General features: G+C 42.1%; 1 protein-coding gene across 1 annotated transcript in view; it reads left to right on the forward strand.

Moving 5' to 3' along the window:
* Positions 1-10605, forward strand: part of desi2 (desumoylating isopeptidase 2) — a 54682-nt gene extending 44077 nt beyond the window's left edge. Inside the window, exons 4-5 of the mRNA XM_055890044.1 lie at positions 6270-6411; positions 9584-10605. Of these exons, the coding sequence (XP_055746019.1) occupies positions 6270-6411; positions 9584-9853 (412 nt within the window). The 3' untranslated portion in view covers positions 9854-10605. The remainder of the gene's footprint in view (positions 1-6269; positions 6412-9583) is intronic.
* The last annotated feature ends 19 nt before the right edge of the window (positions 10606-10624 follow it).

A 10624-nucleotide genomic window follows, 5' to 3' on the forward strand; every position in this document is an offset into this window, starting at 1 on the left:
CACTATCGGAGTAAACCTGAAACATTTAAATATAGAGGGTTATGTCTCACCACTTGGTTATTGCAGGGAAATCATGACTTGGTAGCAACAGATAGTCCAATGAAAAATGGCTGAGTGTTTATGTGGTGTAAATCTGTAAATTAACAGCTGACATCTTTTTTTATTTTATTAACCTCTCTAGGGTACGTGAGACGGTAGCGTCCCACCTCTTCAACAGCCAGTGAAACTGCAGGGCGCCAAATTCAAAACAACAGAAATCCCATAATTAAAATTCCTCAAACATGCATGTATTTTACACCATTTTAAAGATACACTTGTTGTAAATTCAGCCACAGTGTCCGATTTCAAATAGGCTTTACGACAAAAGCAAACCAAACGATTAAGTTAGGTGAGTGCCTATTCACAGAATAACAGCCATTTTTCCAGCCAAAGAGAAGTGACAAAAAGCAGAAATATAGATCGAATTAATCACTAACCTTTGATCTTCATCAGATGACACTCATAGGACTTCATGTTACACAATACATGTATGTTTTGTTCGGTAAAGTTCATATTTATAACCAAAAATCTGAGTTTACATTGGCTCGTTATGTACAGTAATTCCAAAACATCCTGTGATTTTGCAGAGAGCCACATTAATTTACAGAAATAGTCATCATAAATGTTGATGAAAATACACATGTTATACATTGAATTTTAGATCCATTTCTCCTTAATGCAACCGCTGTGTCAGATTTCAGAAAAGCTTTACGTAAAAAGCAAACCATGCAATAATCTGAGTACGGCGCTCAGACGACATATCCGCCATGTTGAAGTCAGAAATAGCATTATAAATATTCACTTACCTTTGATCTTCATCAGAATGCACTCCCAGGAATCCCAGTTCCACAATAAATGTTTGTTTTGTTCGATAATGTCCATCATTTATGTGCAAATTCCTCCGTGTTCAGTACACAATCTAAACTCACGACGCGCGGGCAGGTCCAGGCAAAAGTTCAGACGAAAAGTCATATTCAAGTCCGTAGAAACATGTCAAACTAGGTATAGAATCAATCTTTAGGATGTTTTTAACAAATCTTCAATAATGTTCCAACCGGAGAATTCCTTTGTCTTCAGAAATGCGATTGAACAAAGCTCGTTCTCACGTGAACGCGCATGGTCAGCTTATGTTCAGCTCATGGCAGACCTTACTCAATCCCCTCTCATTTGCCCCCACTTCACAGTAGAAGCATCAAACAAGGAAGTGCAACATGACCTCATTTCCACTGTATCTTGGATAAGCAAAGAGTTGAAAAACTAAAACCTCAGATTTCCCACTTCCTGGTGGGAATTTGTCTCTGGTTTTTGCCTGCTATATGAGTTCTGTAATACTCACAGACATCTTTCAGACAGTTTTAGAAACTTCTGAGTGTTTTCTATCCAAATCTACTAATAATATGCATATCCTAGCATCTGAGCCTGAGTAGCAGACAGTTTACTCTGGGCACGCTTTTCATCCGGACGTGAAAATACTGGCCCCTATCGGTTCTAGTCAGGATTCTAGCAGCCGTATTTAGCACTATCTGAAGTTTATTTAGTGCTTTAGCCGGAAAGTAGACATTGCAGTAGTCTAACCTAGAAGTAACAAAAGCGTGGATAAATTTTTCTGCATTTTTGGACAAAGTTTCAGATTTTTGCAATGTTACGTAGATGGAAAAAAGCTGTCCTTGAAACAGTCTTGATATGTTCGTCAAAAGAGAGATCAGGGTCCAGAGTAACGCCGAGGTCCTTCAGTTTTATTTGAGACGACTGTACAACCATCAATATTAATTGTTAGATTCAACAGAAGATCTCTTTGTTTCTTGGGACCTAGAACAAGCATCTCTGTTTTGTCCGAGTTTATAAAAGTAGAAACATCTCAAGACATCAGTCATGAAGTTAGAGGTTGGTCGCAAATGGGTCTTCCAAATGGACAATGACCCCAAGCATACTTCCAAATCTGTGGCAAAATGGTTTAAGGACAACAAAGTCAAGGTATTGGAGTGGCCATCACAAAGCCCTGACCTCAATCCCATAGCAAATTTGTGGGCAGAACTGAAAAAGCGTGTGCGAGCAAGGAGGGCCTACAAACATGACTCAGTTACGCCAGCTCTGTCAGGAGGAATGGGCCAAAATTCACCCAACTTATTGGGGAAAGCTTGTGGAAGGCTATCTGAAACATTTGACCCAAATTAGACAATTTAAAGGCAATGCCACCAAATACTAATTGAGTGTATGTAAACTTCGGACCCTCTGGGAATGTGATGAAAGAAATAAAAGCTGAAATAAATCATTCTCTCTACTATTATTCTGACATTTCGCATTCTTAAAATAAAGTGATGATCATAACTGACCTAAAACAGGGGATTTTTACTTGGATTAAATGTCAGGAATTGTTAAAAACTGAGTTGAAATGTATTTGGCTAAGGTGTATGTAAACTTCTGACTTCAACTGTATGTATTACAACTCCAAGTTCATACATCATTGAAAATGTGTCTATGAATAAGTAAGAATAAAAAAGTTAATTTAACTTCTTAGATTTGGTGACATTATACATCTTAGTACCTTATCAATTTATGATTTGTATCAATGTGGACGAGAGACAGGGGAACAGGAACAGAGTTTTTTTTTTGCCGAGCAATGCAAAGAAGCTGGATCATTCTGGCAATGATACCAGCATCATCTACACGCTGCTAAGACACCCTAACTCTTTGCCATTGTACACGATGGCCCATTGCTCTGAGACTTCCTTTGACCATTCTAAAGCCCGCATTGGAAATCCTTGCCTTCATGGCCCTGACTTTCTGGTCGAACTCTTCTTCTGACATATCAGAATAGCATTCCCTGACAGACATATTGTGTTCTTTCATCCTTCAGTAAAAAAATCTAACCGTTACACTGTCATGAAATATGATTATATATCGACTATGAAACAAATAGGACATGGCCTGCTTATGAGTTGCCATGAAAGAAAGTTAATTCAACTGAAAACGGCGAGAACAGGCGTTCATAGCTAAATGCTTTTGGTTAGCTTGAGAATAATAATTGCATGATTTATCATTCTACGGTATGTATTTAATATAGTAGAATGTTATGAACCGACACTGAATCGTAGGAGCTATGTGAAAGTTGGACGGAAGAATTCCCAGTGCTGGTTACCTGAGATGCCATCATCTCACAGTCCTTTGTAGGTGTCCACTATGACTTCCTTTGAATTGGAAAAAAATTGCTTTCAGAACAGTTATTGACAAAAGTTTTGCTCTCGACAAAAAGACACAAATGTACCTCCATAGCATATAACAATTTGCCTGTGAATAACCAGACCTTCATACAACCTTGCTCTGCAAAATTCTTGACGCACACCTGAAGGTGCTGCCATATCCTGCCAGCACGCTCACAAGCGAGCCACTCAGGCGCAGAATGACACGTGGAAGAGGGCGAGGCACGAGATGGGAGTAACAACAATTTGTTGGGAAGGGGAGCTAATAGCTGAACAATGGACTATTCAAACTTTTACTAAAGAATAGTCTAATAGCCGAGCTAGGTGTGAACCCCACCTATCACAGACCAGATTTGCCCTAACGACCAAGGGATAGCTTGCTACTCAATGTAATAAAGTAATGACTTTTCAAATAAGTTACCTTACACGTTATGTTGGCTGACAATTTGTTAGCTACGCAGTCCTTATGAACCACATAGCATATCATTACAGCAGTATGTACCGGTATGTTAGCTAGCTACCTAACGTTAGTAATTATACAACAGACTTGCCAGTATATTAACTATAGGCTAACTACCCAACGTTTATTGACTTGATTATTCCCGTCATTCTTAGCGTGGTTAAACGGTATAGTCGTTGTGCGTTGTCAATGGCCATTCGGGTGCTTTCGGAAATTTGCTCCTATCTATACCGACTTCAGAGCACTCTCTGAGTGTACCAGAGTGCAGAATAATGCATTTACGAGCGCTCAACACCCGTTGAATATGGCCGGTGCCAGTAAACCTCGGCAAAAAAGCGCAATTAAATTGTTTCCAGCAGTCACCAACGCTCTGGTTAACACGGAAACTGCCTAACCAGCTCTGCTAGGGCGAGTAAAATGGTTAGTGGACTCATTTGTGTCTGGAAGTAGCTAGCAAGCTAGCCAACGTTAGCTTGTGTACTTGACTGCCGTTGTAATAAGAATGTGTTCTTAACTGATTCCATATGTGTTATTTCATAGTTTTGATGTCTTCACTATTATAGAACGCTAAATTCAACCCTATTCCTCGGCCCGTACGTCTAGTGTGCGCTCCGAGAGCGAAACGGTCTGAATTTACAAACTTACAATCTGACAATACTCTGAATTTATGAGCGCAGGCACTCCAGATTGAATTGAAGAACACACCCAAAGTCAAAAAATGTCTAACTAGTGATTTGTTATGCTAACTAGCTAGCAAGAAGTTGCATACAGTAGCAACAGCATCAACTTATGGTAGAATAGTAGAGAAGGCAAAGAGCTAGTATGCTCAACTGAAAGATCTGTTACACTACAATTTGGGTTTGGAAATGTTATGCCTCTTAGATATTAATTTAGAATCCTCCAATCGACTTATGCTGTAGCCTACTCCCGCCCGTCACGTTGTACAGCGCCATATTTGTACACACCTACTCATTCCAGGATTTTTCTTAATTTTTACTATTTTCAACATTGTAGAATAATAGTGAAGACATCAAAACTATGAAATAACACATATGGAATCAGTTAACACATTCCTATTGACAAGGACAGCCTACTCCTTCCTCTCCGTCGGGGAATTGAACCCCGGTGTCCCGCGTGCCCTCCCCGTCTCTGGTAATGCCAATATGGAAGACTATCGAATGCTTCTCAAAGTTGCCCTCTGGTGGTCAAACTAATACTAACTTGCATTAACAGAAAAAAATGGCTGACAATTAAATAACGTGCCACAGAATGCACCGCAGTATGACGCAACTTTTAAATGAGGAACCACTGTACGGTCACTGTGGGGACGATATCGTCGATGCACTTATTGATAAAGCCAATGACTGAGGTGGTATACTCCTCAATGCCATTGGATGAATCACGGAACATATTCCAGTCTGTGCTAGCAAAACAGTCCTGTAGTGTAGCATCCGGGTCATCTGACCACTTCTGTATTGAGCGTGTCACTGGTACTTCCTGCGTTAGGTTTTGTTTGTAAGCAGGTATCAGGAGGATAGAATTTTGGTCAGATTTGCTAAATGGAGGGCGGCAGAGCTTTGTATGCATCACTGTGTGTGGAGTGAAGGTCTAGAGTCCCCCCCCCCCCCTCTTTCCCCCCTGGTTGCACATATGACAGTTAAGCAGCCCCATGGCACTGGAGTGTCTCTGCTACTGATGCCAATGAGTAGAACATGTTCTAAGTAAACTTTGTGTGTTTGTGTATCAGCAATAGGAGGATACTACTGGGAGAGACTATAAACACCACAGTAATGTTGGTTGAATGACGCAATTGTTTTGGCATTCTACTTTTTAAAAAAACTTGCAGTATCTACTATAGAATAATTTCCAGGGGTTGCCTTACTATTGTCATGCCCTCTCACCTAATTCCTCCAGCATGCATTTCCAGGTCTCTTTTCCTTAACTTACCTTTATCTATATAGCTCTATGTCCACTTACTTATTTGTATATAATGTATGTGAACTATGTAAACTCCTGTCTGTATTCTGTCTCTAAATGTTGTCCTTCACGAGCAGCACCATATCACCAAGTACAATTCAGAGAGTGTAAATGTCCTTGGTGAATGAAGGGGATTCTGATCTTCAGATTATGGTGGTTGTTGAGTGATGAGGCTGCTCCTGTCTTAGTACAGCAATGCTCCGAAGATACTATAGTGGCTAACACTGTGGTCCACTTCTCCCCCACGGCTCATTTTGGTTAGGCTGAGTCACTTCTGTGAAGATGAAGAGCTTCATCTATAATTGAAGTGAACTCTGCCTGTGTAGTCATTGTGCAGATGGGCCGGTCTGTTGTGTAGATTCCATGCATACAGTAGCATTTTTTATCTAAAAGATGAAAAAGGGTAGATTAAGTATTAGGCAACATTTTACATCCGCAAAACTGCCCTTGAGCTCGGCAAAAAATCTTGAATACTCACAATAGGTAGGAATTATAATTTCTCATGGTAAAATGTAAGACCTTTTCTTGTATGATGAAAAAATGTGCTTAGAAGTGACCTTCTCTCTCTGTGTGGATCCTGTTCCTGGCGTCAGAGAGGCCATTGTTCTGGGCAGCACAGACTTCACAGAGGAGGATGTGGAGCGCATCATGGAGGAGCTGGGGAAAGAGTACAAGGGAAATGCCTACCACCTCATGCACAAGAACTGTAACCACTTCTCTTCAGCCCTGTCGGAGGTAAGGTACACTCTGAACATACCAACTCTCTCTCGCTCCCTCTCTCACCCAATCACGTACATATATTATTTATGCCCAAGCTCTCCTTAAGGAAAGACATAGGCCTATATCCCTGTGTTGTTTAGGGTGCGTCACAGTGGTCCACATAAGACAAGCATTCCCCCCCCCCCCCCCCCCAGCTCTCCTCTTGTCACCAGGGCTGGGCTAGAACATTCTAGGTCAGGGTGCCTGGATGTAGTGCCACTTTTCCCTGATGTTGAACCTGCCAGGTGCTAGGTCCAGCCTAGCACAGTCTCACAAAGAGCAGAGAAGGAGAATACCTCACCTCCCACGGGACAGACGACAAATATCTCAACCTGTGTTAGTTCAGTGCATTGAGTAGAAGCCAAGCAATATGAGTTTATAAGTACAGTGTTAGAGCAGATTGGTGGAGCGGGTGAATAATGAGTATGATTACACCCAGCATCTGTGTGGCAGACAGGGATTAGAGAGCTCTGCTACAAGCCCAGACACACTGCCCCAGCTGCCAGGCCTGTCATACACCATTGACAGAAACTCCTCCTGACTCATACACCTACATATGCAAATACAACACACACACCTACTAGCAAACACCTACAGACACACCCATTCTCACACACATGCATGCTCACACAATGCATAGGTTCTTAATTAATACCGCTACAAGGTTACTCCTGGAGACGGGGCCTCTTCCCTTCTCTGGGCTTTGGCCTCATGCTTACTAAAGTAACATCCTCCTTGGAAGAGAAATTAAGTTTACCATAACATTTGCTCTGCTCTATTTTACAATGTGACTGAATAGAATTCCTTGCAAAGTTAAATGTTTTCTTTTTTTTCTACTGTATTATTGACTGTATGTTTTAATGTTGATGTCTGACACTGATGATGTCTATGACACTGATGATGTCTCTGACACTGATGATGTCTATGACACTGATGATGTCTCTGACACTGATGATGTCTATGACACTGATGATGTCTATGACACTGATGATGTCTATGACACTGATGATGTCTCTGACACTGATGATGTCTATGACACTGATGATGTCTCTGACACTGATGATGTCTCTGACACTGATGATGTCTCTGACACTGATGATGTCTATGACACTGATGATGTCTATGACACTGATGATGTCTATGACACTGATGATGTCTATGACACTGATGATGTCTATGACACTGATGATGTCTATGACACTGATGATGTCTCTGACACTGATGATGTCTCTGACACTGATGATGTCTCTGACACTGATGATGTCTCTGACACTGATGATGTCTCTGACACTGATGATGTCTCTGACACTGATGATGTCTCTGACACTGATGATGTCTCTGACACTGATGATGTCTCTGACACTGATGATGTCTCTGACACTGATGATGTCTCTGACACTGATGATGTCTCTGCATTTGAAAGGCAAAGGCAGTGGGCCTGATGACACTCTGGATAAGAACATATTTACAGTGAAACCAGCTCCTCTTCCTCCTCCCCCTGAAGTGTAGAAACACTCATTTACCTCATTGTCTTGTTAACACTTCTACAACCACACACGTCTAGTATGACAATGTATGGCTATATTGTGTAGACTGAGTCAGAGTGTTGTTTCTAGTCATTTATGATCTCCCCCCCCCCCCCCTATGCATAGCCTAGATATGTACACTTGTTGTAGAGTCCTCTCCCTATTGGATGATAGAATTGTTCAGGAATAGAATGGGAATGTCCTCCCCCGGTCTGCCTCAGGCATGCAGCGCTTCTCTCCCTTCCTTGTTGTGTGGGAAGTATCTGTTTGACAGTTTCATTTTCTGCCAGCCTGATTTGCTCCTGGGATTATGCACGTTTGCTCCGCAGTGAAGGAATCTGTGAGAGAGAACTTGGAATGGGATTAGCTCTGCAAAGTCCACCACAGATCCCCATCTCTAGATCCCCATCTCTATCCCCATCTTTATTTCAGACCTGTAAGGTTCCTGTACTGAAATCCTACATCCAGAACGGCAGCCTGTAATTGTCTTTTTCTCTATGTGGTCTATTTTAGGTGATATTTTGCAGAAATGAAGATACTGTATGGGAGAACACAGCATTCCCACTGAAACGGATTACTCAACCGTGGAGAATCAGTCCACTGATTAGTGGCCTAGTTCTCATGGGAAGCCTATATAGACGTATGTTTGTCTGTCATTGGTAGCCTACATCAAGCCTCATGAGCCATGTCTTGCCTTTTCATGTGAAATGTAGGCAAAGACTAACAATCACATTGTGCATTTGAGAACATGAATGTCACTGCTCACAAGGATGTTAACCCATGCACAATTGAAGCCCATCATAGCAGGCTTGTTTGTGTCATTAAGGCTATTTTATAGCTCCATCCCATCAGGCCAGGGCCTCCAGAATGAGGCAGTGGGAATGATTATCCTCCTTCTCTTCTCTGCCTCAGTGCTGCTGCTGTTATCACACTTGGCTAGTTTTTCACAGCCAGAGGCTTTTCCCATCCAAGACTGGGTTTTTCCAAAATGGAATAATTCAATTTGATGTCAGGAGGACTAAAGATAAAATCTACAGCTAATACCGCTTTGAAAGAAAGGGCCATTTGTGTTTCTCTGCATTTACTGGGTCAGTTGTTTGGTGTTCGCTTTGGACCACAAGGTTTGAAAAGATTGGTTTTATGGTTGCACTATTTTCACAGGAAATATATTTTTATTCTGATGTGAGAAATTCTAAGAATGTCATAGGTGTTAGAGAAGTGATAGGGGACAGATAACAATTCAACATAGATGTCTTTGTCAGAGTCTCGAACAGAAGTAAACTCTTCCATTCACTGGGGTGATAAAAGGAAAGGTCCTGGCTAGTGTCCATTAATGAAGTCATTACATTGTAATGAAGTCCGCACTTAGCAAGACGATACAGACGCACTATTTTCACATTGAAATAGCATCCAGTCCATCAGATGAATAAGGTTCCAATTGAATACAGTCTAGTGCAGTTCATTCTAATACCTCAAGGACCATTAGCTCTATCCTGCTTAGCAGGGCCAAGTGCCTTACCGCTACAGTGTCATCAGATCCATTTCCAGTAAGGCCTAGCACTCTAGTATCAGTGGTGCATGTCTCACTGTTCTACTCTGCACTCTTCCTGTCTGTCCATCAGATCCTGTGTGGCAGGGAGATCCCACGCTGGGTGAACCGGCTGGCCTACTTCAGCTCCTGTGTGCCCTTCCTGCAGAGCTGCCTTCCCAAGGAGTGGCTGACCCCGGCCGCCCTGCAGTCTAGCGTCAGCCAAGAGCTCCAGGGGGAGCTGGAGGAGGCAGAGGACGCCTCCGCCTCTCTGGCCTCCATGAGCTCCATGCCTTCCCCCTCCCTCTCCTCTTCTTCTCCCTCCAGGCTGCCCAGAGTTCCCCGACATCAGCCACGCCGATAGGACTAGTCTCAGGGTCCACCATCGCCTTCAGTGACAGGCTCCGGCAGGGCCCCCCCACATGGACAGGCTTACTGTACTGTACACCACTCTGCCAATAGACACTACCCCAAACCCAACCCACCCCCTACCCACCGTCCCTGCCTACTGCGCTCCTGATGAGACTTGCCATCCACCAGCTGCATTGAAGCCCCGCCTACACTGACTTGACAGGCAGACTTGAGGTAATGGCTACAGGCTCAGAGTACTGTTGTTTTACATATAGAAAAACAACTTTCAGATCATGTTTTGTCATTTCTTCATTTTATTGGCCTTTATTTTATATACTCAGGACTCAAAAAAATATTTTATATGTTTTGCTTCTTTTGCTTTTCTGACACTTTAGTCATCACTCTATATAGAATTTTTAATCCTCTTTTGTTTACAATCTGTTTGTGTGTGTATGTTTTGAGTGTGTTTTACGATTACCGAGAAGCTACCACCTGGGCCAAACTCCTCCACACTTTTCTTACAACACACACAGCTGATGTCTACCCCCGTGGCAGCTGTGCCTGAAGATTTTTACTGTACCTGCTCGTTGAGCTCTGCACTGTTTCTCTATAGTTGACCTGTTTCTCTTTGTAAAGCAGCGTACTCCTTCTTAACCTAGAATAACTAACTTACTTTAGATGTTTTCCACTGTTTTTAGAGTCTTCTGTGTAACTGAAAAGATTTGTATCCCATTTTAAAGTTATTAAAGAAAAATATATGACGTAGATTGTTGTTTTAATGAGT

Source organism: Salvelinus fontinalis, chromosome 30 (assembly GCF_029448725.1).
Source record: "Salvelinus fontinalis isolate EN_2023a chromosome 30, ASM2944872v1, whole genome shotgun sequence".
Taxonomy (NCBI): Eukaryota; Metazoa; Chordata; class Actinopteri; order Salmoniformes; family Salmonidae; genus Salvelinus; species Salvelinus fontinalis.